We start from the raw sequence: 27,309 nt of genomic DNA, 5'->3' as shown, positions 1-27,309 counted from the left end.
GGGGCAGGGGCGGTACGGATACCGGGGCAGGGGCGGTACGGATACCGGGGCAGGGGCGGTACGGATACCGGGGAAGGGGCGGTACGGATACCGGGGAAGGGGCGGTACGGATACCGGGACAGGGGCAGCCGGGGTACCGGGGCAGTACAAGCGGACCGATCGGACGGACCCGTTACTGTGATTATTCCGCTCACCCAGTGCCGGACACGCCGCCAACAAACAGGTACCGCACACGTGTGTTACTGCGCAGCCGCACTGAGCTCACTAGTCCTGCGCATGCGTAAAGCAGCTGGAATGCGCGCAGCTCCGCCCATATCCCGCCCCCCAACCTGAGGGTTTCCGGTGAGGAGTCATGTGACGGGGAGAGAGCGGCTCCGGTTGTATCCGCAGCAACATCTACATGGGGATCCGAGTACAGGTCAGTCACTCACACTCACACTCACCCCCTAGTGTCACTCACTCACCCCCCAGTGTCACTCACACTCACTCACCCCCCAGTGTCACTCACTCACCCCCCAGTGTCACTCACTCACTCACCCCCCAGTGTCACTCACACTCACACTCACTCCCCAGTATCACTCACTCACTCACCCCCCCCAGTATCACTCACTCACCCCCCCAGTATCACTCACTCACCCCCAGTGTCACTCACTCACTCACCCCCCAGTGTCACTCACTCACCCCCCAGTGTCACTCACTCACTCACCCCCCAGTGTCACTCACTCACCCCCCAGTGTCACTCACTCACTCACCCCCCAGTATCACTCACTCACCCCCCAGTGTCACTCACTCACTCACCCCCCAGTGTCACTCACTCACCCCCCAGTGTCACTCACTCACTCACCCCCAGTGTCACTCACTCACCCCCCCAGTGTCACTCACCCCCCAGTGTCACTCACCCCCCAGTGTCACTCACCCCCCAGTGTCACTCACCCCCCCAGTGTCACTCACTCACCCCCCAGTGTCACTCACCCCCCAGTGTCACTCACTCACCCCCCAGTGTCACTCACTCACCCCCCAGTGTCACTCACTCACCCCCCAGTGTCACTCACTCACCCCCCAGTGTCACTCACTCACCCCCCAGTGTCACTCCCTCACCCCCCCAGTGTCACTCACACTCCCTCACCCCCCAGTGTCACTCACACTCCCTCACCCCCCAGTGTCACTCACACTCCCTCACCCCCCAGTGTCACTCACTCACTCACCCCCAGTGTCACTCACACTCACTCACCCCCAGTGTCACTCACACTCACTCACCCCCAGTGTCACTCACACTCACTCACCCCCAGTGTCACTCACACTCACTCACCCCCAGTGTCACTCACACTCACTCACCCCCAGTGTCACTCACACTCACTCACCCCCAGTGTCACTCACACTCACTCACCCCCAGTGTCACTCACACTCACTCACCCCCCAGTGTCACTCACACTCCCTCACCCCCCAGTGTCACTCACACTCACTCACCCCCCAGTGTCACTCACTCACTCACCCCCAGTGTCACTCACACTCACTCACCCCCAGTGTCACTCACCCCCAGTGTCACTCACACTCACTCACCCCCAGTGTCACTCACACTCACTCACCCCCAGTGTCACTCACACTCACTCACCCCCAGTGTCACTCACACTCACTCACCCCCAGTGTCACTCACACTCACTCACCCCCAGTGTCACTCACACTCACTCACCCCCAGTGTCACTCACACTCACTCACCCCCAGTGTCACTCACACTCACTCACCCCCAGTGTCACTCACACTCACCCCCCAGTGTCACTCACACTCACCCCCAGTGTCACTCACTCTCACCCCCCAGTGTCACTCACACTCACCCCCCAGTGTCACTCACACTCACCCCCCAGTGTCACTCACACTCACCCCCCAGTGTCACTCACACTCACCCCCCAGTGTCACTCACACTCACCCCCCAGTGTCACTCACACTCACCCCCCCAGTGTCACTCACACTCACCCCCCCAGTGTCACTCACACTCACCCCCCCAGTGTCACTCACACTCACCCCCCCAGTGTCACTCACTCACCCCCCAGTGTCACTCATACTCACCCCCCAGTGTCACTCACTCACCCCCCAGTGTCACTCACTCACCCCCCAGTGTCACTCACTCACCCCCCAGTGTCACTCACTCACCCCCCAGTGTCACTCACACTCACCCCCCAGTGTCACTCACACTCACCCCCAGTGTCACTCACACTCACTCACTCACCCCCCAGTGTCACTCACACTCACCCCCCAGTGTCACTCACTCACCCCCCAGTGTCACTCACTCACCCCCAGTGTCACTCACTCACCCCCCAGTGTCACTCACTCACCCCCCAGTGTCACTCACTCACCCCCCAGTGTCACTCACTCACACTCACCCCCCAGTGACACTGGGCAGGTAGTAACGTGGGGGTTGTTATGATACAGATGGGGCAGGTAGGAGAGAGGCAGATAGCAATTAGCAGAGGGGCAGGTAGGAAAGAGAGGCAAATAGCAATTAGCAGAGGGGCAGATAGGAGAGAGGCAAATAGCAATTAGCAGAGGGGCAGATAGGAGAGAGGCAAATAGCAATTAGCAGAGGGGCAGATAGGAAAGAGAGGCAAATAGCAATTAGCAGAGGGGCAGATAGGAGAGAGGCAAATAGCAATTAGCAGAGGGGCAGGTAGGAGAGAGGCAAATAGCAATTAGCAGAGGGGCAGATAGGAGAGAGGCAAATAGCAATTAGCAGAGGGGCAGATAGGAGAGAGGCAAATAGCAATTAGCAGAGGTGTCACTCACTCACCCCCCAGTGTCACTCACACTCACTCACCCCCCAGTGTCACTCACACTCACTCACCCCCCAGTGTCACTCACACTCACTCACCCCCCAGTGTCACTCACACTCACCCCCAGTGTCACTCACACTCACCCCCCAGTGTCACTCACACTCACCCCCCAGTGTCACTCACACTCACCCCCCAGTGTCACTCACACTCACCCCCCAGTGTCACTCACACTCACCCCCCAGTGTCACTCACACTCACCCCCCAGTGTCACTCACACTCACCCCCCAGTGTCACTCACACTCACCCCCCAGTGTCACTCACACTCACCCCCCCAGTGTCACTCACACTCACCCCCCAGTGTCACTCACTCACCCCCCAGTGTCACTCATACTCACCCCCCAGTGTCACTCACCTCCCAGTGTCACTCACACTCACTCACTCACCCCCCCAGTGTCGCTCTCACTCACCCCCCAGTGTCACTCTCACTCACCCCCCAGTGTCACTCTCACTCACCCCCCAGTGTCACTCTCACTCACCCCCCAGTGTCACTCACCCCCCAGTGTCACTCACCCCCCAGTGTCACTCACCCCCCAGTGTCACTCACCCCCCAGTGTCACTCACACTCACCCCCCAGTGTCACTCACACTCACCCCCCAGTGTCAGTCACTCACTCACCCCCCAGTGTCACTCACTCACCCCCCAGTGTCACTCACTCACCCCCCAGTGTCACTCACTCACCCCCCAGTGTCACTCACTCACACTCACCCCCCAGTGACACTGGGCAGGTAGTAACGTGGGGGTTGTTATGATACAGATGGGGCAGGTAGGAGAGAGGCAGATAGCAATTAGCAGAGGGGCAGGTAGGAAAGAGAGGCAAATAGCAATTAGCAGAGGGGCAGATAGGAGAGAGGCAAATAGCAATTAGCAGAGGGGCAGATAGGAGAGAGGCAAATAGCAATTAGCAGAGGGGCAGATAGGAAAGAGAGGCAAATAGCAATTAGCAGAGGGGCAGATAGGAGAGAGGCAAATAGCAATTAGCAGAGGGGCAGGTAGGAGAGAGGCAAATAGCAATTAGCAGAGGGGCAGATAGGAGAGAGGCAAATAGCAATTAGCAGAGGGGCAGATAGGAGAGAGGCAAATAGCAATTAGCAGAGGTGTCACTCACTCACCCCCAGTGTCACTCACACTCACTCACCCCCCAGTGTCACTCACACTCACTCACCCCCCAGTGTCACTCACACTCACCCCCCAGTGTCACTCACACTCACCCCCCAGTGTCACTCACACTCACCCCCCAGTGTCACTCACACTCACCCCCCAGTGTCACTCACACTCACCCGCCAGTGTCACTCACACTCACCCGCCAGTGTCACTCACACTCACCCCCCAGTGTCACTCACACTCACCCCCAGTGTCACTCACACTCACCCCCAGTGTCACTCACACTCACCCCCCAGTGTCACTCACACTCACCCCCCAGTGTCACTCACACTCACCCCCCAGTGTCACTCACACTCACCCCCCAGTGTCACTCACACTCACCCCCCAGTGTCACTCACACTCACCCCCCAGTGTCACTCTCACTCACCCCCAGTGTCACTCACTCACCCCCCAGTGTCACTCACTCACCCCCCAGTGTCACTCACTCACCCCCCAGTGTCACTCACTCACCCCCCAGTGTCACTCACTCACCCCCCAGTGTCACTCACTCACCCCCCAGTGTCACTCACTCACCCCCCAGTGTCACTCACACTCACTCACCCCCCAGTGTCACTCACACTCACTCACCCCCCAGTGTCACTCACACTCACTCACCCCCCCAGTGTCACTCACACTCACCCCCCAGTGTCAGTCACTCACTCACCCCAGTGTCACTCACTCACCCCCCAGTGTCACTCACTCACCCCCCAGTGTCACTCACTCACCCCCCAGTGTCACTCACTCACACTCACCCCCCAGTGACACTGGGCAGGTAGTAACGTGGGGGTTGTTATGATACAGATGGGGCAGGTAGTAACGTGGGGGTTGTAATGATACAGATGGGGCAGGTAGTAACGTGGGGGTTGTAATGATACAGATGGGGCAGGTAGTAACGTGGGGGTTGTTATGATACAGATGGGGCAGGTAGTAACGTGGGGGTTGTTATGATACAGATGGGGCAGGTAGTAACGTGGGGGTTGTAATGATACAGATGGGGCAGGTAGTAACGTGGGGGTTGTTATGATACAGATGGGGCAGGTAGTAACGTGGGGGTTGTTATGATACAGATGGGGCAGGTAGTAACGTGGGGGTTGTAATGATACAGATGGGGCAGGTAGTAACGTGGGGGTTGTAATGATACAGATGGGGCAGGTAGTAACGTGGGGGTTGTTATGATACAGATGGGGCAGGTAGTAACGTGGGGGTTGTTATGATACAGATGGGGCAGGTAGTAACGTGGGGGTTGTAATGATACAGATGGGGCAGGTAGTAACGTGGGGGTTGTAATGATACAGATGGGGCAGGTAGTAACGTGGGGGTTGTTATGATACAGATGGGGCAGGTAGTAACGTGGGGGTTGTAATGATACAGATGGGGCAGGTAGTAACGTGGGGGTTGTTATGATACAGATGGGGCAGGTAGTAACGTGGGGGTTGTTATGATACAGATGGGGCAGGTAGTAACGTGGGGGTTGTAATGATACAGATGGGGCAGGTAGTAACGTGGGGGTTGTTATGATACAGATGGGGCAGGTAGTAACGTGGGGGTTGTTATGATACAGATGGGGCAGGTAGTAACGTGGGGGTTGTAATGATACAGATGGGGCAGGTAGTAACGTGGGGGTTGTTATGATACAGATGGGGCAGGTAGTAACGTGGGGGTTGTTATGATACAGATGGGGCGGGGGGGTAACCAGCCCCCCAATAACATGATCCTGTGAGACCAACACACATCGCAGCACTGGGGTTACCCCCCCATGTGACTCAGACCCCCCTCCCCCAGGGACAACAGGGGCAGTAACAGCTCCATCTTCCTACAAAGAACACAGAGAACTTACAAACCAACAAAACCCCCCCTCCCCCCCCCCCCAGAGTTTGAGTCATGTGACAGGCACATTGCGGGACAGGAGGATTAACTCTTTAAATAAGGAAGCTTTTTAGAAGATCTCATGGGGGGGTGGAGCTGCTGAGAGGAGGGGCCTGTAGGGTGGTACATCTGACCTGACCCCCCCCCCCCTGTTTTGCCCTGGTGGCACCCCCCCCTCCCCCCAGAAATGTTTGGATTTCATTTAGTTGGGGGGGGCTATAGGGTGGGATTTTGATGTCGGGGGCTTTAGGGTGGGATTTGGATGTTGGGGGGGGGGGGGCCCTAGGATTGAGGCTGAATATGGGGGTTTGTAATATGTGGGTCAGCAAATTGTCTGCCTGTTCCAACCATAAAGGGGCACTTCACTTTCCAGTTAACTGTGAGTATGTTATAGAATGGCCAGTTCTTAGCAACATTTCAATTGGTCTTCATTATTTATTTATCATTTCTAAACTACAAGCCTTTTCCCTTCAAATGGGGGTCACTGACCCCGGCAGCCAAACCCTATTGCTCTGTGAGGCTCCAGTTTTATTGTTATATTTTTCTTTTCAGCCCCTCTCCCATTCATATTCCAATGTCTCCCTCACATCCCTGCTTGGTTGCCAGGGTAATTTAGACCCTAGCAACCAGAGAGCTGCTAAAATTCCAAACTGGAGAGCTGCGGAACAAAAATCAAAATAATAAACCACACTTATAAAAAAAAAAATGAAGACCAATTGCAAATTGTTTTGGAATATCAATCAATTTTATCATACTGACAGTTACTTCAAAGGTGAACGTCCCCTGTACCCCAACTTCTGCCAACGTTACCCCGACCCAACTGGGGGTGTCACTGACCCAGAATTGTTATCCCATTGGCTCAGGGAAGGGGAATGAATCTGTTTCCATTTGCCCCTTTGCCCCATTGTATCTGCTGCACATGGGATTTACCCTTTCTGGGGTTCCCCCCTGCAGGTACAGCACCGAGGGGCTTGATGCCGCACAGAACCCATTTCACCCCATGGATCCGCTGGGTGCCAGGTCGTGCTTTGTGGATGCCGACGCGCTCCCCTGCTGGGCCGACGTAAGGGACGGAGAAGGAGAAGATGTGCCGGACGGGGGCAGGAAAGATGCCCCACATGGGGGGCTTCACTCTCCCTTTCCATACAGGAACGATATCAACAAGAAGGTGATACTATGGTAAGTGAGGGGCAGTTCCCCTTTATTTCCCCCTCCTGTAACAGAGCCAATCCTGCCCCCTGCTGGACTGGCAGTGCCTGTAGCGCTGCCCATTGGCACACACGGGTTATGCCACTTCCTGCCACGTCGGCTTCACTGATACCAGGCTGAACTGACTCGTTCCTTAGCGTTTAGTTCAGCCGCTCTCCAGTTTATCAGTTCAGCAGCTATGCGCTCGCTAGGGTCCAAACTACCCTAGCAACCAAGTAGCCGTGTGAGTGAGAAATTGGAATAGAAATAGGAGAGGCCTGAATAGAAAGATAAGGAATGGAACCGTAACAGTAAAACTGGAGCCTCACAGAGAAACAGAGTTTTGGCTTCGGGGGTCAGTGACCCCCATTTAAAAAAAAAAAGGTTCCTTAGGCACAGGAACAAACAGTGGGTTATTGCTGCTGCCCCTGGGGAGGCAAGTGGAGCTTCTCCCAAACCAGCCAGAGCCAAGAGCAGGGGCCCCTGAACCTTCCGGATCCCAGAGGTGAGTCTCAGAGCTTCTACTTGCAGGACAGGCAGAACCGTACCGGGGGGGGGGGGGTTCCGTTCAGATGTTTGTAGCCTTATATTTCTCTCTTCCCCCCCCCAGGAGAGGGGACGTGGCGTTACTCAGCTGCACGGCTCTGGTCAATACCAGCAACGAGACCCTCACCGACAAAAACCCGGTGTCCGACAGCATTTTCCGCTACTCGGGGCCCGAGCTGTCAGAAGAGATGCAGAAGCTAAAAGGTGAGAATGTTCTAGGGGCCGCAGTCAGTGTTCTAGGGGCCGCAGTCAGGGTTCTAGGGGCCGCAGTCAGTGTTCTAGGAGCCGCAGTCAGTGTTCTAGGGGCCGCAGTCAGTGTTCTAGGAGCCGCAGTCAGTGTTCTAGGGGCCGCAGTCAGTGTTCTAGGGGCCGCAGTCATTGTTCTAGGGGCCGCAGTCAGTGTTCTAGGGGCCACTTTCATAGTTGGCTTTTTATTTAAGATACATTTGTATGGGGATTGGTGGGCCAATGGTAGCCAATCGCTGCTCCCTCTCTCACTAACCCCCCTGTTGCTGTATTAGGGTGCCGGACAGGAGAAGCCAAACTCACGAAGGGGTTTAACCTGGCGGCGCGGTACATCATCCACACGGTGGGCCCTAAATACAAGACCAAATACCGCACAGCGGCCGAGAGCTCCCTCTACAGCTGTTACCGGAACGTTCTACAACTGGCCAAGTAATCACCTGACTCTATTGACTTCTCTTTGTTCCAGAACTGGGACCCCAGAACCACTTTAAATCGGCTTTTATCACATTGTATTTGCATTCTTGGGCAGGTTTCTAAAAATGTCTGGTTGCTAGGGTTGTTACTCTTAGCAACTAGGCAGGGACCTGTGTATTAAAGGGGTTGTTCACCTTTTTAAACTAACTTTTAGAATGACGTGGAGATTGATACTTTGCAGTTGGTCTTCATTTTTTATTATGTGCGGTTTCGCTTTTTGTTCAGCCACTCTCCAGTTTATCATTTTAGCAGCTATGCGCTTGCTAGGGTCCAAACTACCCTAGCAACCAAGCAGCGGTGTGAGTGAGAAATTGGAATAGAAATAGGAGAAGCCTGAATAGAAAGATAAGGAATGGAACCAAAAGAGTAAAATTGTAGCCTCACAGAGAAACAGAGTTTTGGCTTCGGGGGTCAGTGACCCCCATTTAAAAACTGTGAAGAGTTGGAAAAAGAAGGCACATAATTAAAAAAAATAAATAAAGACCAATTGAAAAGTTGCTAGGAATTGCTCATTCTATAACTTAATAAAAGTTAATTTGAAGGTGAACTTCCCCTTCAGCCTTAGGGGTTATTTATGCTACTTCATTGCCCAAATTCATTGCCCCCAACCCCCCCCCTGATGTGTCTGACCCCCTCTCTTTTCCATTCCAACCCTAGGGAGCAGGGTATGGCCTCTGTGGGATTCTGCGTCATTGCCACCCAGAAGCGCTGCTACCCCCCGGAGGATTCTACACACATTGCGCTGCGTAAGTCACTCACTGACTCACACAATTAGTGTTTGTTTAGATGCAGGGAACCTCACTGCTGTGTACCCCCTACTGTAAATGATAAGGATATTAGCAGTCACTGAGGGGTTCTGTGCCCCCCATATAAAGGCACAAGGCTGCAGGCTGAGTTATACAGGGAACTCTGAGTATCACTCATGTATTATAAGGGATACTGTACCCCCTACTGTAAATGATAAGGATATTAGCAGTCACTGAGGGGTTCTGTGCCCCCCATATAAAGGCACAAGGCTGCAGGCTGAGTTATACAGGGAACTCTGAGTATCACTCATGTATTATAAGGGATAATGTACCCCCTACTGTAAATGATAAGGATATTAGCAGTCACTGAGGGGTTCTGTGCCCCCCATATAAAGGCACAAGGCTGCAGGCTGAGTTATACAGGGAACTCTGAGTATCACTCATGTATTATAAGGGATAATGTACCCCCTACTGTAAATGATAAGGATATTAGCAGTCACTGAGGGGTTCTGTGCCCCCCATATAAAGGCACAAGGCTGCAGGCTGAGTTATACAGGGAACTCTGAGTATCACTCATGTATTATAAGGGATAATGTACCCCCTACTGTAAATGACATGGATATCAATGTAGGCTTTGATGCCAATAAAGGAGTAACTCAGAGCCACAGTAGGAGGATTTGGTGCAGTAACATGGGGTAAATACTGGGCTCGGTGCTGCTGTTCTGTATATTGGGCCCCATTGGGTCAGTGTAACTGTGGTGCTTGCAGGGACGGTGCGGCGGTTCCTGGAGGCACACGGTGCAGCCCTGGAGAAAGTGGTTTTTGCTGTTACAGAACAAGAAGAGGTAGGAACTTGGGGTTATTCCTATTCCTGTGTGTCACTCACTCACACTCACTCACACTCACTCACTTGCTCTCAATCACACTCACTCACAGGGATACAGCGCAAGATATATTTATATGGGGGTAAGCGGATACGGGTCGGGCCGGGGGTAAGGCAATATGGGTCGGGCTGGGGGTAAGTGGATACAGGTCGGGCTGGGGGTAAGTGGATACGGGTCGGGCTGGGGTTAAGTGGATACAGGTCGGGCTGGGGGTAAGTGGATACGGGTCGGGGGTAAGTGGATACAGGTTGGTGCAGTGCAGGTCTTAAATGTCAGTAAACTTGGCAGGGAGGGATCGTCACTCTTTAGTTGCCCCCCCCTGGAGTTTAACTTGCTTGGGGACCTACAGCACATTTGGGGGAAACACCACGCAGTGGGGGGCACAGGCACAAGGTGAAGGCAATGGGGGAACTTGCCCTGTACTTCCTGCCCAAGGCTGAATATTACGTGTAACGTTGTTCTACTTCCCCTTTATTGAGTTGTTCTCCTGTTTATTCCGCCCCCTGCAGGGAACATACAGGCGCCTGTTACCCCTGTACTTTCCTCGGTCTCTAGAAGAAGAGCAGAGGTCCATCCCGTTCCTGCCCCAGGACATCGGGAACGCCGAGGGGGAACCTGTGGTGCCGGAACGTCAGATCCGAATCAGTGAGAAACCTGGGGGGCAGGATGGTGAGTATCTTGGTGGCCTAGGGGCAAGTCACTGCCTGCACAGGGGCCCCAATAGGATCGCTCGGTCCCCTAGATTATTTACTTGCTGCTCCATCTGCTGGGCGTGTCCATAGCTCCATCTGCTGGGCGTGTCCATAGCTCCATCTGCTGGGCGTGTCCATAGCTCCATCTGCTGGGCGTGTCCATAGCTCCATCTGCTGGGCGTGTCCATAGCTCCATCTGCTGGGCGTGTCCATAGCTCCATCTGCTGGGCGTGTCCATAGCTCCATCTGCTGGGCGTGTCCATAGCTCCATCTGCTGGGCGTGTCCATAGCTCCATCTGCTGGGCGTGTCCATAGCTCCATCTGCTGGGCGTGTCCATAGCTCCATCTGCTGGGCGTGTCCATAGCTCCATCTGCTGGGCGTGTCCATAGCTCCATCTGCTGGGCGTGTCCATAGCTCCATCTGCTGGGCGTGTCCATTGCTCCATCTGCTGGGCGTGTCCATAGCTCCATCTGCTGGGCGTGTCCATAGCTCCATCTGCTGGGCGTGTCCATTCCTCCATCTGCTAGACCCAGGGCCTATTCAGCCTGAGTGACAGTACTGTGCCCTGTGTTTTACAGACGACTCGGAAGAGGAGGGTTTGGTGAAGGACCTGTCTGTGATTGGCTCCCATGCCTTTGCCCGGATGGAGGGGGATGTAGATAAGCAGCGCCGCTTGGCATTACAGGGGCAACTATCCGGCGCCGCCATGCAGAAACAGCACCAGAGGAAGTGAGTGATATAAGGATTTATTACTTTGTCCCTAATTCCCAAATATCCCAAATATTGTTCTGCCCCAATAAGGGGTATTACAGAGAAAAGGGAATCATTTAACCATTAAATAAACCCAATAGGGCTGTTCTGCCCCAATAAGGGGTAATTATATCTTAGTTGGGATCAAGTACAGGTACTGTTTTATTATTACAGAGAAAAGGGAATCATTTAACCATTAAATAAACCCAATAGGGCTGTTCTGCCCCCAATAAGGGGTAATTATATCTTAGTTGGGATCAAGTACAGGTACTGTTTTATTATTACAGAGAAAAGGGAATCATTTAACCATTAAATAAACCCAATAGGGCTGTTCTGCCCCAATAAGGGGTAATTATATCTTAGTTGGGATCAAGTACAGGTACTGTTTTATTATTACAGAGAAAAGGGAATCATTTAACCATTAAATAAACCCAATAGGGCTGTTCTGCCCCAATAAGGGGTAATTATATCTTAGTTGGGATCAAGTACAGGTACTGTTTTATTATTACAGAGAAAAGGGAATCATTTAACCATTAAATAAACCCAATAGGGCTGTTCTGCCCCCAATAAGGGGTAATTATATCTTAGTTGGGATCAAGTACAGGTACTGTTTTATTATTACAGAGAAAAGGGAATCATTTAACCATTAAATAAACCCAATAGGACTGTTCTGCCCCCAATAAGGGGTAATTATATCTTAGTTGGGATCAAGTACAGGTACTGTTTTATTATTACAGAGAAAAGGGTATCATTTAACCATTAAATAAACCCAATAGGGCTGTTCTGCCCCAATAAGGGGTAATTATATCTTAGTTGGGATCAAGTACAGGTACTGTTTTATTATTACAGAGAAAAGGGAATCATTTAACCATTAAATAAACCCAATAGGGCTGTTCTGCCCCCAATAAGGGGTAATTATATCTTAGTTGGGATCAAGTACAGGTACTGTTTTATTATTACAGAGAAAAGGGAATCATTTAACCATTAAATAAACCCAATAGGGCTGTTCTGCCCCCAATAAGGGGTAATTATATCTTAGTTGGGATCAAGTACAGGTACTGTTTTATTATTACAGAGAAAAGGGAATCATTTAACCATTAAATAAACCCAATAGGGCTGTTCTGCCCCCAATAAGGGGTAATTATATCTTAGTTGGGATCAAGTACAGGTACTGTTTTATTATTACAGAGAAAAGGGAATCATTTAACCATTAAATAAACCCAATAGGGCTGTTCTGCCCCCAATAAGGGGTAATTATATCTTAGTTGGGATCAAGTACAGGTACTGTTTTATTATTACAGAGAAAAGGGAATCATTTAACCATTAAATAAACCCAATAGGGCTGTTCTGCCCCAATAAGGGGTAATTATATCTTAGTTGGGATCAAGTACAGGTACTGTTTTATTATTACAGAGAAAAGGGAATCATTTAACCATTAAATAAACCCAATAGGGCTGTTCTGCCCCAATAAGGGGTAATTATATCTTAGTTGGGATCAAGTACAGGTACTGTTTTATTATTACAGAGAAAAGGGAATCATTTAACCATTAAATAAACCCAATAGGGCTGTTCTGCCCCAATAAGGGGTAATTATATCTTAGTTGGGATCAAGTACAGGTACTGTTTTATTATTACAGAGAAAAGGGAATCATTTAACCATTAAATAAACCCAATAGGGCTGTTCTGCCCCAATAAGGGGTAATTATATCTTAGTTGGGATCAAGTACAGGTACTGTTTTATTATTACAGAGAAAAGGGAATCATTTAACCATTAAATAAACCCAATAGGGCTGTTCTGCCCCCAATAAGGGGTAATTATATCTTAGTTGGGATCAAGTACAGGTACTGTTTTATTATTACAGAGAAAAGGGAATCATTTAACCATGAAATAAACCCAATAGGGCTGTTCTGCCCCAATAAGGGGTAATTATATCTTAGTTGGGATCAAGTACAGGTACTGTTTTATTATTACAGAGAAAAGGGAATCATTTAACCATTAAATAAACCCAATAGGGCTGTTCTGCCCCAATAAGGGGTAATTATATCTTAGTTGGGATCAAGTAGAGGTACTGTTTTATTATTACAGAGAAAAGGGAATCATTTAACCATGAAATAAATCCAATAGGGCTGTTCTGCCCCCAATAAGGGTTAATTATATCTTAGTTGGGATCAAGTACAAGAAAATCATTTTTAAAAATGTGAACTCTCTCATTATACCCATGCAAGTACACAACATGGCTGCCAGGAGTTCCCCCCTGGTGCAGGCAGTCTAGAGCTGCAGGGGGCCGTTTTTTTAAAAAAAACATCTCAGCATCGAGCTGTTCAAGGGTCAGTCAGCACCAAATGTATCACTGATAAATGCCACCCACTCGGGGCAATAGGTCTGCAGACTGGCCAGTCAGTAAGTCGGCACATTTGCCCCCCTTGCCCTTTAATTGCTGGAGAAGAAGACAGTTCTATAAGGCTGTACATACTGGGGTATATAGTACCCCTAATCCCTGCCAATGGGGACAACACAGACTCAACCACCAACCCAGGGGAGTCTCCTAATCCTTGGGGCAATAGTGAGTGGCACATCTGCCCCCCCCCCCCGGGACTGCCCAGTGATGGTCTCTTCTCTTCACATTGACCGGATTTCTCTCGCAGTTACAACCGCTGGCTGTCTCGGGCACGGACTGAAGATCTCTCCGACATCGCTGCCCTCAAAGCCTTGTACCAGTCCGGTGAGTCTTACTTTGTATTGGGTCAGGCGCCGGCCCGTTCCAGTTTGCTCAGCACAACAACACGTATGGATGTAGTCCTGTACCCCTTAGGGCCTAGGGCCACTACAAACGGGTCAGTCCCCCCTGGGTCCCGAGTGGGTCTGTCCCCCCTGGGTCCCGAGTGGGTCTGTCCCCCCTGGGTCCCGAGTGGGTCTGTCCCCCCTGGGTCCCGAGTGGGTCTGTCCCCCCTGGGTCCCGAGTGGGTCTGTCCCCCCTGGGTCCCGAGTGGGTCTGTCCCCCCTGGGTCCCGAGTGGGTCTGTCCCCCCTGGGTCCCGAGTAGGTCTGTCCCCCCTGGGTCCCGAGTGGGTCTGTCCCCCCTGGGTCCCGAGTAGGTCTGTCCCCCCTGGGTCCCGAGTGGGTCAGTCCCCCCTGGGCAGTGACGTGTTTATGGGTCAGTACCCCCCTAGGCCCAGAATGTTCTAATGGCAGTAATTGATAGCGAGGCTCTGTGTTATTGCAGGAGTGGATAACTGTGGCCGCACCGTCATGGTGGTCGTGGGAAGGAACATTCCGGTGCTGCTGATTGACATGGAGAAGGTGAGTTCATTCTCAGACAGGTGCGGGTCGAGGTATAACAAGCTTTTATCTGCCCCTATCCTCTCTCACTGCCCGGCCCGACTCATTAGTACCCACAGGTTCCATTCAGGGTGGCGCCGGCACAGGCGGTAGCGCTGCATTCAGACTGGTCATAATAATAATAATAATCTGACCTCAGAATGAATACACGAATCACTGACCCCGGCAACCCAATATTGTTACAGATTATTTATTGAATGCTTAGTGCAGCTTACCCTTTAATTTCCCTACTTGAAAATTACTATTATATTATTATTATTATTATTATAACTACTATATTCATTGATCCATAGGGATTTATTAATATGGTTTGAGCTTAGTAAATCTTTTTATAATAACCTTCCGCTGTCTCTCTGCAAACCCTCGTGTGGCCCTCGGCCGCGTCCCTTTCAGGGTGGCTTCCCAGGGAGCTGCCATGTTGCTGTGTACATTGAGCCTCTCCATTCAGTAGAGCATTCCCTGCTCGAGGGATTTCCCATGAGTAACGCCGTGAGTTTGTTCCCCCCCAGGCTCTGTTGTACTTTATCCACATGATGGACCACGTTGCAGCCAAGGAGTACGTGCTCGTGTACTTCCACACTCTCACCGGGGAGCACAACCACCCGGACTCGGATTTCCTCAAGAATATGTACGACATCGTCGACGTCAAGTAAGTGAAATCGATTCGCTTAGAATGCCCGATGTCAACTTCTCCACCAATAGCTGCTGACAGAGCTCTAGGTAATAGCCAATCAGACGGCAAGAAAGAGAAGTCCCCTACTCTGCACGTTGGCACTGCCCTTAGGGATGAACAGTCTGTATTTTCTATATTCGCATATTCTGCGTTTATATGTTGTTGCCAGGCCCTGTCACCCTAGCAACAATAAGAAAGCTGTATCAGTTGGAAACACAGTGAGGATATTTTCCTGTAACTGAAACCGCTTGTACTTCCAGCTGTGACCTGCAGGGGGCAGTAGATGCGCGTTTGTGAGCTGCCGAGCTGCACTCATTAGAATTCTCTCCCCGCAGGTATAAGAAGAACCTGAAAGCACTTTATTTTGTTCACCCCACGTTCCGCTCGAAGGTAAGTGGTCTCAGTGGCGTTGGGAGTGACTCCACGGGGGTGAGAAGTTTTGGGGTTCTGTACCAGCCCAAGGCCCCTGTGCCCCCCAAAGATGCCCCCAGTCGCCCCCTCAGCTTCTGTTTTACTAATTCCCTAACACACTCCGTGCTGCTCTCACTTACCTGCACCTAGGGACCGACGCTCAATATATATATATATATATAAGTCAAAATGCAATACTGGCACTCACGTATAAATCTCAAATCCGCCTGGGTGCAGTCTTCACAGTGAAAACGAGATAAGAAGAAAAGGAAGCCGCTCTCTCAGGACTTAGGTGCAAAAATAAAAAGTAATTTATTGAGTAGACGAACTTAAGTCCTGAGAGAGCGGCTTCTTTTTCTTCATATATATATATATATATATATATATATATATATATATATATATATATATATATATATATATATATATACACAGGGTTGGAATGACAGCACACGCAGGATGTTTTTCAAGAAGAATCACAGAGGTTTAGATTTTATTTATCTAAACCTCTGTGATTCTTCTTGAAAAACATCCTGCGTGTGCTGTCATTCCAACCCTGTGTATCTACGCTTTCAGCACTGGCACCCAGGTATTATCTTGCTCTTATGGTGTGCAGCTTTCCAGCAACTCGTTTCTATATATATATATATATATATATATATATATATATATATATATATACACAGTATAACAGTCCCAATATACAGTATATATAGATTAGTAATTAATGGCAGCATTGAAACAGTGCAGTCTGCATCCAAATTGATTCATATTCAGCTCTATAGCATCAGCTTGTGACCTCACTTCCTGCTGGATGATTCCCCATGCCCTGTAAGCTTAGCTCCTCCCCCAGCAGCCCACTGAGCACGTGCAGTGCCACTGACACACAAGAGACGGCCTAACAAGATCCAAGATGGGGGGCTGCTGGGGGCAACTGTGACTGGATCATTCCTGCACATTTGTAGCCAGATTATTTTTTAAGGCTTTAGTTCTCCTTTAAAATGTAGTCCCTAAATGCCGTCTCATTGAGAAACAGTTGTTGACGCCCTATTTGCGCTTGTTATTACTCCCCGGGGGCAGTTGTGGGGAGGCTCAGAGGGACAGAATGAAGGGCGGGTACCGTATGTCGGATCCAGGTTAGTGGGTCACATTATCACAATACCAGACATTCTGTTCTGCACTGGGATGAAAGAGACACCCCATAGCCACACACACCGGGCCTGTACCTTCCCTTTGTTGTCATAGTAACAGTGCCGAAGGGTTCCACGCCCACAGCCTGGCACTGGTACCCCCTGCCCTTTACATGTTCCTGATCCCCCCCCCAAGGGCAGGGACATGTATAAATAATAATAATGCAGAAATATTCTGTGAATCTCCCATAGTAACACCTCTCCCATAGTAACACCTCTCCCATAGTAACACCTCTCCCATAGTAACACCTCTCCCATAGTAACACCTCTCCCATAGTAACACCCCTCCCATAGTAACACCCCTCCCATAGTAACACCCCTCCCATAGTAACACCCCTCCCATAGTAACACCCCTCCCATAGTAACACCTCTCCCATAGTAACACCTCTCCCATAGTAACACACCTCTCCCATAGTAACACACCTCTCCCATAGTAACACACCTCTCCCATAGTAACACACCTCTCCCATAGTAACACACCTCTCCCATAGTAACACACCTCCCATAGTAACACACCTCTCCCATAGTAACACACCTCTCCCATAGTAACACACCTCTCCCATAGTAACACACCTCTCCCATAGTAAACACACCTCTCCCATAGTAACACACCTCTCCCATAGTAACACACCTCTCCCATAGTAACACACCTCTCCCATAGTAACACACCTCTCCCATAGTAACACACCTCTCCCATAGTAACACACCTCTCCCATAGTAACACACCTCTCCCATAGTAACACACACCTCTCCCATAGTAACACACCTCTCCCATAGTAACACACCTCTCCCATAGTAACACACCTCTCCCATAGTAACACACCTCTCCCATAGTAACACACACCTCTCTCATATTTAACCCTCCACAACTGCTGAACATTCAAAAAGGAAAGGGGGCAACCGCCACTTCCTGTTTCCTGTCTCGGTGGGATGACTGGGGCTGTCTGTGGGGCTGAAGGACTCTCTCTGTCGGCCATTACTCTGCCATAGGCTTCCCATTGAGTTCTGTTCTCAGCTGCTTCCTGCCTGACCATGGGAAGGAGAGCAGCCTGGGGGAAAGGACAGAGAACCAGTGTTTTGTACCTTTATAAATACTTAGGGCGGGGGGGGGGGGGGGGATTGGGGCAGGTCCCCTTCTGACTATCTCGTTGCTTCAGGTTTCCAGTTGGTTCTTCACCACCTTCACTGTGTCGGGCCTGAAGGACAAGGTGCACCAGGTGGAGAGTCTGCACCAGCTCTTCTCTGCCGTCCCCCCCGAGCAGATAGAGATCCCCCCCTTTGTCCTGGATTATGATGCCCGGGTGAGTCTGTCTGTTCCGCACCTGATGTACCCACCCTGCCCTCCCAGATCTGCCCCTTTGTATCTGCACCAGCCTCACCTAAGCCGGGCCTAACCCCCCCGTGCTGTGCCGGGCCTAACAACCCCCCTGTGCCTAACCTCCCCCCGCCATGCCTCCCTGCCGGGCCTAACCCACCCCCTCCTGTGCCTCCCCACTGGGCCTAACCCGCCCCCTCCTGGGCCTCCCCGCTGGGCCTAACCCCCCCCTCCTGGGCCTCCCCGCTGGGCCAACCCCCCCCCCCTCCTGGGCCTCCCCGCTGGGCCTAACCCCCCCCTCCTGGGCCTCCCTCCCCGCTGGGCCTAACCCCCCCCTCCTGGGCCTCCCTCCCCGCTGGGCCTAACCCCCCCTCCTGGGCCTCCCTCCCCGCTGGGCCTAACCCCCCCCTCCTGGGCCTCCCTCCCCGCTGGGCCAACCCCCCCCCTCCTGGGCCTCCCCGCTGGGCCTAACCCCCCCCTCCTGGGCCTCCCTCCCCGCTGGGCCAACCCCCCCCCTCCTGGGCCTCCCCGCTGGGCCTAACCCCCCCTCCTGGGCCTCCCTCCCCGCTGGGCCTAACCCCCCCCTCCTGGGCCTCCCTCCCCGCTGGGCCTAACCCCCCCCCTCCTGGGCCTCCCCGCTGGGCCTAACCCCCCCCTCCTGGGCCTCCCCGCTGGGCCTAACCCCCCCCTCCTGGGCCTCTCTGCTGGGCCTAAGGCTGCCCCTGTCCCGTACATCAGTGCCCATTGGGGGGTGGGATTGAGTTCATTGTGTGTGTGGGATGAAGGGAAGAGCCAGTTGGCAGCACAGACAGGACACTGATATGAACCTTATGCAGCATCTAAAGCCCCCCCCGTATGATTTATCGGGGCTATGAGGTGATTGCAATGTACAGGAATTCTCCCTGGGGAGGTGGCGAAGGGGTTAAACTGACTGCACCCTTTGATGTCGGCAGCAGATCAGCTGGAAGCTTCGTGCCATAACGTGCAGCTCTGGAACCCATATGAGCCCAGGGCGCCTCCAACTGGGCAGGGTTCCAGCCCCCCCCCCGTCCCACGGGCCCCAATCCCAGGAATTCTGTGCGGATGCGCTGCCTGCGATCCAGACTCTGGGAACTCCCTGCCTCCCAGCCCAACGCAGGCGAAAGGGAAGCCATGTTGCTCCCACCAGACCCTCGGGCAATGTGCCCCCATACACAGTATGAAAGGGGGGGCAATGTGTCCCCATACACAGTATGAAAGGGGGGGAATGTGTCCCCATACACAGTATGAAAGGGGGGGGGGGGAATGTGTCCCCATACACAGTATGAAAGGGGGGGGGGGGGGGGAATGTGTCCCCATACACAGTATGAAAGGGGGGGGGGGGGGGGAATGTGTCCCCATACACAGTATGAAAGGGGGGGGGGGGGAATGTGTCCCCATACCAAAGGGCCCATACACAGTATGAAAGGGGGGGGAATGTGTCCCCATACACAGTATGAAAGGGGGGGGGGGGGAATGTGTCCCCATACACAGTATGAAAGGGGGGGGAATGTGTCCCCATACACAGTATGAAAGGGGGGGGGGGGGGAATGTGTCCCCCATACACAGTATGAAAAGGGGGGGAATGTGTTCCCATACACAGTATGAAAGGGGGGGAATGTGTCCCCATACACAGTATGAAAGGGGGGGGGGGGGAATGTGTCCCCATACACAGTATGAAAGGGGGGGGAATGTGTCCCCATACACAGTATGAAAGGGGGGGGGGGGGAATGTGTCCCCATACACAGTATGAAAGGGGGGGAATGTGTGTCCCCATACACAGTATGAAAGGGGGGGGGGGGGGGAATGTGTCCCCATACACAGTATGAAAGGGGGGGCAATGTGCCCCCATACACAGTATGAAAGGGGGGAATGTGTCCCCATACACAGTATGAAAGGGGGGGGGGGGGGAATGTGTCCCCATACACAGTATGAAAGGGGGGGAATGTGTCCCCATACACAGTATGAAAGGGGGGGGGGGGGAATGTGTCCCCATACACAGTATGGAAGGAGGGGGAATGTGTCCCCATACACAGTATGGAAGGGGGGGGGATGTGTTCCCATACACAGTATGGAAGGAGGGGGAATGTGTCCCCATACACAGTATGGAAGGAGGGGGAATGTGTCCCCATACACAGTATGGAAGGGGGGGGAATGTGTCCCCATACACAGTATGGAAGGAGGGGGAATGTGTCCCCATACACAGTATGGAAGGAGGGGGAATGTGTCCCCATACACAGTATGGAAGGGGGGGGAATGTGTCCCCATACACAGTATGGAAGGAGGGGAATGTGTCCCCATACACAGTATGGAAGGGGGGGGGATGTGTTCCCATACACAGTATGGAAGGAGGGGGAATGTGTCCCCATACACAGTATGGAAGGGGGGGGAATGTGTCCCCATACACAGTATGGAAGGAGGGGGAATGTGTCCCCATACACAGTATGGAAGGAGGGGGAATGTGTCCCCATACACAGTATGGAAGGGGGGGAATGTGTCCCCATACACAGTATGGAAGGAGGGGGAATGTGTCCCCATACACAGTATGGAAGGGGGGGGGGATGTGTTCCCATACACAGTATGGAAGGAGGGGGAATGTGTCCCCATACACAGTATGGAAGGGGGGGGGGGATGTGTTCCCATACACAGTATGGAAGGGGGGGAATGTGTTCCCATACACAGTATGAAAGGGGGGGGATGTGTCCCCATACACAGTATGGAAGGGGGGGGGATGTGTTCCATACACAGTATGGAAGGAGGGGGAATGTGTCCCCATACACAGTATGAAAGGGGGGGAATGTGTTCCCATACACAGTATGAAAGGGGGGCAATGTGTCCCCATACACAGTATGAAAGGGGGGGATGTGTTCCCATACACAGTATGGAAGGGGGAATGTGTTCCCATACACAGTATGGAAGGGGGGGAATGTGTTCCCATACACAGTATGAAGGGGGGGGGGGATGTGTCCCATACACAGTATGGAAGGGGGGAATGTGTTCCCATACACAGTATGGAAGGGGGGGAATGTGTTCCCATACACAGTATGAAGGGGGGGGGGGATGTGTCCCCATACACAGTATGAAAGGGGGGGGATGTGTTCCCATACACAGTATGGAAGGGGGGGGATGTGTCCCCATACACAGTATGAAAGGGGGGGGATGTGTTCCCATACACAGTATGGAAGGGGGGAATGTGTTCCCATACACAGTATGGAAGGGGGGAATGTGTTCCCATACACAGTATGAAAGGGGGGGGATGTGTTCCCATACACAGTATGGAAGGGGGGGAATGTGTCCCCATACACAGTATGAAGGGGGGGATGTGTTCCCATACACAGTATGAAGGGGGGGGGATGTGTTCCCATACACAGTATGGAAGGGGGGGGATGTGTTCCCATACACAGTATGAAAGGGGGGAATGTGTTCCCATACACAGTATGAAAGGGGGGCAATGTGTCCCATACACAGTATGAAAGGGGGGGAATGTGTTCCCATACACAGTATGAAGGGGGGGGATGTGTTCCCATACACAGTATGAAAGGGGGGCAATGTGTCCCCATACACAGTATGGAAGGGGGGGAATGTGTTCCCATACACAGTATGAAGGGGGGGGATGTGTTCCCATACACAGTATGAAAGGGGGGCAATGTGTTCCCATACACAGTATGAAAGGGGGGGCAATGTGTTCCCATACACAGTATGAAAGGGGGGGAATGTGTTCCCATACACAGTATGAAAGGGGGGCAATGTGTCCCCATACACAGTATGGAAGGGGGGAATGTGTTCCCATACACAGTATGAAGGGGGGGGATGTGTCCCCATACACAGTATGGAAGGGGGGGAATGTTTCCCATACACAGTATGAAGGGGGGGGATGTGTTCCCATACACAGTATGAAAGGGGGGGAATGTGTTCCCATACACAGTATGAAAGGGGGGAATGTGTTCCCATACACAGTATGAAAGGGGGGGAATGTGTCCCCATACACAGTATGAAAGGGGGGGGATGTGTTCCCATACACAGTATGGAAGGGGGGGAATGTGTTCCCATACACAGTATGAAGGGGGGGGGGATGTGTCCCCATACACAGTATGAAAGGGGGGGGATGTGTTCCCATACACAGTATGGAAGGGGGGGGGATGTGTCCCCATACACAGTATGAAAGGGGGGGATGTGTTCCCATACACAGTATGGAAGGGGGGAATGTGTTCCCATACACAGTATGGAAGGGGGGGAATGTGTTCCCATACACAGTATGAAAGGGGGGGGGATGTGTTCCCATACACAGTATGGAAGGGGGGAATGTGTCCCCATACACAGTATGAAGGGGGGGATGTGTTCCCATACACAGTATGAAGGGGGGGGGATGTGTTCCCATACACAGTATGGAAGGGGGGGGATGTGTTTCCCATACACAGTATGAAGGGGGGAATGTGTTCCCATACACAGTATGAAAGGGGGGGCAATGTGTCCCCATACACAGTATGAAAGGGGGGAATGTGTTCCATACACAGTATGAAAGGGGGGGAATGTGTTCCCATACACAGTATGAAAGGGGGGGCAATGTGTCCCCATACACAGTATGGAAGGGGGGGAATGTGTTCCCATACACAGTATGAAAGGGGGGCAATGTGTCCCCATACACAGTATGGAAGGGAGGGATGTGTTCCCAACACAGTATGAAGGGGGGGATGTGTTCCCATACAAGGGGGGGAATGTGTCCCATACACAGTATGAAGGGGGGGCAATGTGTCCCCATACACAGTATGGGGGGAAGGTCCCAAAGGGGGGGGGATGTGTTCCCATACACAGTATGAAAGGGGGGGCAATGTGTCCCCATACACAGTATGAAAGGGGGCAATGTGTCCCCATACACAGTATGGAAGGGGGGGAATGTGTTCCCATACACAGTATGAAGGGGGGGGATGTGTTCCCATACACAGTATGAAAGGGGGGCAGTGTGTTCCCATACACAGTATGGAAGGGGGGGAATGTGTTCCCATACACAGTATGAAGGGGGGGGATGTGTCCCCATACACAGTATGAAAGGGGGGCAATGTGTCCCCATACACAGTATGGAAGGGGGGGAATGTGTTCCCATACACAGTATGAAGGGGGGGATGTGTTCCCATACACAGTATGAAAGGGGGGCAATGTGTCCCCATACACAGTATGAAAGGGGGCAATGTGTCCCCATGCACAGTATGGAAGGGGGGAATGTGTTCCCATACTCAGTATGAAGGGGGGCAATGTGTCCCCATACACAGTATGAAAGGGGGGAATGTGTTCCCATACACAGTATGAAAGGGGGGCAATGTGTCCCCATACACAGTATGGAAGGGGGGGAATGTGTTCCCATACACAGTATGGAAGGGGGGGGGATGTGTTCCCATACTCAGTATGAAAGGGGGGCAATGTGTCCCCATACACAGTATGGAAGGGGGGCAATGTGTCCCCATACACAGTATGAAATGGGGGCAATGTGTCCCCATACACAGTATGAAGGGGGGGATGTGTTCCCATACACAGTATGAAAGGGGGGGGCAATGTGTCCCCATACACAGTATGAAAGGGGGGGAATGTGTTCCCATACACAGTATGAAGGGGGGGGATGTGTTCCCATACACAGTATGAAAGGGGGGCAGTGTGTCCCCATACACAGTATGGAAGGGGGGAATGTGTTCCCATACTCAGTATGGAAGGGGGGGATGTGTTCCCATACACAGTATGAAAGGGGGGCAATGTGTTCCCATACACAGTATGGAAGGGGGGGGGGATGTGTTCCCATACACAGTATGAAAGGGGGGGAATGTGTTCCCATACACAGTATGGAAGGGGGGGGATGTGTTCCCATACACAGTATGGAAGGGGGGGGGGATGTGTTCCCATACACAGTATGGAAGGGGGGGGGGGTGTGTTCCCATACACAGTATGGAAGGGGGGGGGGATGTGTTCCCATACACAGTATGGAAGGGGGGGGGGATGTGTTCCCATACACAGTATGAAGGGGGGGATGTGTTCCCATACACAGTATGAAGGGGGGGGATGTGTTCCCATACACAGTATGGAAGGGGGGGGATGTGTTCCCATACACAGTATGGAAGGGGGGGGGGGATGTGTTCCCATACACAGTATGAAAGGGGGGAATGTGTTCCCATACACAGTATGGAAGGGGGGGGGGGATGTGTTCCCATACACAGTATGGAAGGGGGGGGGGATGTGTTCCCATACACAGTATGGAAGGGGGGGGGATGTGTTCCCATACACAGTATGAAGGGGGGGATGTGTTCCCATACACAGTATGAAGGGGGGGATGTGTTCCCATACACAGTATGAAGGGGGGGGGATGTGTTCCCATACACAGTATGGAAGGGGGGGGGGATGTGTTCCCATACACAGTATGGAAGGGGGGGGGGATGTGTTCCCATACACAGTATGGAAGGGGGGGGGGATGTGTTCCCATACACAGTATGGAAGGGGGGGGGATGTGTTCCCATACACAGTATGGAAGGGGGGGGGATGTGTTCCCATACACAGTATGAAGGGGGGGATGTGTTCCCATACACAGTATGGAAGGGGGGGGATGTGTTTCCCATACACAGTATGGAAGGGGGGGGGGATGTGTTCCCATACACAGTATGAAAGGGGGGAATGTGTTCCCATACACAGTATGGAAGGGGGGGGGATGTGTTCCCATACACAGTATGAAAGGGGGGGGATGTGTTCCCATACACAGTATGGAAGGGGGGGGGGGATGTGTTCCCATACACAGTATGAAGGGGGGGGATGTGTTCCCATACACAGTATGGAAGGGGGGGGATGTGTTCCCATACACAGTATGGAAGGGGGGGGGATGTGTTCCCATACACAGTATGAAAGGGGGGAATGTGTTTCCCATACACAGTATGGAAGGGGGGGGGGGGGATGTGTTCCCATACACAGTATGGAAGGGGGGGGATGTGTTCCCATACACAGTATGGAAGGGGGGGGGGATGTGTTCCCATACACAGTATGAAGGGGGGGGGATGTGTTCCCATACACAGTATGGAAGGGGGGGGGGGGATGTGTTCCCATACACAGTATGAAGGGGGGGGGGGATGTGTTCCCATACACAGTATGAAGGGGGGGATGTGTTCCCATACACAGTATGGAAGGGGGGGGGGGATGTGTTCCATACACAGTATGAAGGGGGGGATGGTGTTCCCATACACAGTATGAAGGGGGGGGGGGGGATGTGTTTCCCATACACAGTATGAAGGGGGGGATGTGTTCCCATACACAGTATGGAAGGGGGGGGGGGGATGTGTTCCCATACACAGTATGAAAGGGGGGGAATGTGTCCCCATACACAGTATGAAAGGGGGGGGAATGTGTTCCCATACACAGTATGGAAGGGGGGGGATGTGTTCCCATACACAGTATGGAAGGGGGGGGGGGATGTGTTCCCATACACAGTATGAAAGGGGGGAATGTGTTCCCATACACAGTATGGAAGGGGGGGGGATGTGTTCCCATACACAGTATGAAAGGGGGGGATGTGTTCCCATACACAGTATGGAAGGGGGGGGGGATGTGTTCCCATACACAGTATGAAAGGGGGGGAATGTGTTCCCATACACAGTATGGAAGGGGGGGGGATGTGTTCCCATACACAGTATGAAAGGGGGGGGATGTGTTCCCATACACAGTATGGGGGGGGGGTCCCATAAGGGGGGGGGGGGGTCCAATGAAGGGGGGGGGATGTGTTCCCATACACAGTATGAAAGGGGGGGAATGTGTTCCCATACACAGTATGGAAGGGGGGGGGGATGTTTGCACTCAGAGACCCAATCATATGTTTCTGTTCTTTCTCTGCAGGAAAACGGGCCCTTCTTCCCTTCCCAGTCCTCCTTCCTGTCTCTCTGACCATGTGACTGGGGAGGCCCCCCCACTGCCCCTCAGTGCAGCCCCGGGGACTGGGAGTAAAGCCCCCCTGCACATGTGGGTGATGTGCACCCAGTGGCACCCAGGGGTCCTTCCATTTTATTTATACCTCTGTGCCCTGATATGTAACTAATGCAGCGACCTGGCCGGGGGGCCGCCATCTTCCTACGGAGACTCTACTAGTCGGCAGTGGATTTGCCAGTCCACTCCTGGACTAAACACCCGCTTCTGATTGGCTGTGGGTTAGCCAGTCCACTCCTGGAATAAACACCCGCTTCTGATTGGCTGTGGGTTAGCCAGCCCTCCCCTGGATTAAACATTCTTCTTCTGATTGGCTGTGGAATATCCAGCCCTTTCCGCTGTGGGTTATCCAGCCTTCTCCAGGAATAAACACTGTCTTCTGATTGGCTGTGGGCTATCCAGTCCTCCCCTGGATTAAACACTCTCTTTCTGTGGAATATCCCGCCCTTTCCGCTGTGGGTTATCCAATCCACTCTAGGAATAAACACTGTCTTCTGATTGGCTGTGGGCTATCCAGTCCTCCCCTGGATTAAACACTCTCTTTCTGTGGAATATCCCGCCCTTTCCACTGTGGGTTATCCAATCCACTCTAGGAATAAACGCCCTTTGCTGATTGGCTGTGGAATATCCTGCCCTTTCCGCTGTGGGTTATCCAATCCACTCTAGGAATAAACGCCCTTTGCTGATTGGCTGTGGAATATCCTGCTTCTGGAGCAAATTTCCCTTTTCTGGTTGGATGAGGATTATTACATCTATTTCTCGGACACACACCGCCTTCTGATTGGCTGTGGATTATTCAGTCCATTCCTGGTACAATCTCTCTCCTGGTTTCGGATCATCCCAGTCTGGTACCTGTACAATGAGAATGGGGATTATTCAGCCTATACCTAGAATAAATACCCGCTTCTGATTGGCTGTGGATTATCCATTCCATCCGTAGAATAACCCCCCCAATCCCAATCCAGCCCTAAGGTTAAATACCAGGGTGATTTGAATGAGCCCCCGGTTCTGATTGGCTATGGACCGCCCAACCTGTTCTTAAAATAAATATCCTTACTGTG

The 27,309-nt window shown here is 52.3% G+C and overlaps 2 protein-coding genes across 4 annotated transcripts in view; one reads left to right on the top strand and one right to left on the bottom strand.

The window, feature by feature from the left end:
• wdr3 (WD repeat domain 3) overlaps positions 1-279 on the bottom strand; it is a 12,976-nt gene extending 12,697 nt beyond the window's left edge. Inside the window, exon 1 of one of the 2 annotated variants that reach the window (XM_031895809.1) lies at positions 195-279. The gene's annotated coding sequence lies outside the window, so the exon portion shown is untranslated. Of the gene's footprint in view, positions 1-114; positions 166-194 lie in introns of those variants that run through there. The other variant, XM_031895810.1, reaches the window with a different exon arrangement.
• Positions 131-27,309, top strand: gdap2 (ganglioside induced differentiation associated protein 2). 2 transcript variants are annotated; one of them, XM_031895934.1, is made up of 14 exons: positions 131-223; positions 6,786-7,010; positions 7,630-7,769; positions 8,087-8,240; positions 8,943-9,031; positions 9,800-9,876; positions 10,425-10,584; positions 11,187-11,337; positions 14,005-14,081; positions 14,582-14,658; positions 15,207-15,346; positions 15,706-15,760; positions 18,129-18,272; positions 26,162-27,309. In XM_031895934.1, exons 2-14 carry the CDS (start codon positions 6,832-6,834, stop codon positions 26,207-26,209), a joined length of 1,491 nt encoding a protein of 496 aa, XP_031751794.1. In that variant the 5' UTR covers positions 131-223; positions 6,786-6,831; the 3' UTR covers positions 26,210-27,309.

The sequence above is a fragment of the Xenopus tropicalis genome, chromosome 2, assembly GCF_000004195.4.
Source record: "Xenopus tropicalis strain Nigerian chromosome 2, UCB_Xtro_10.0, whole genome shotgun sequence".
In the NCBI taxonomy this organism is placed as follows: Eukaryota; Metazoa; Chordata; class Amphibia; order Anura; family Pipidae; genus Xenopus; species Xenopus tropicalis.
The sequence above is the reverse complement of the archived record's forward strand: the minus strand, read 5'-3'. Positions and strand labels throughout refer to the sequence as shown.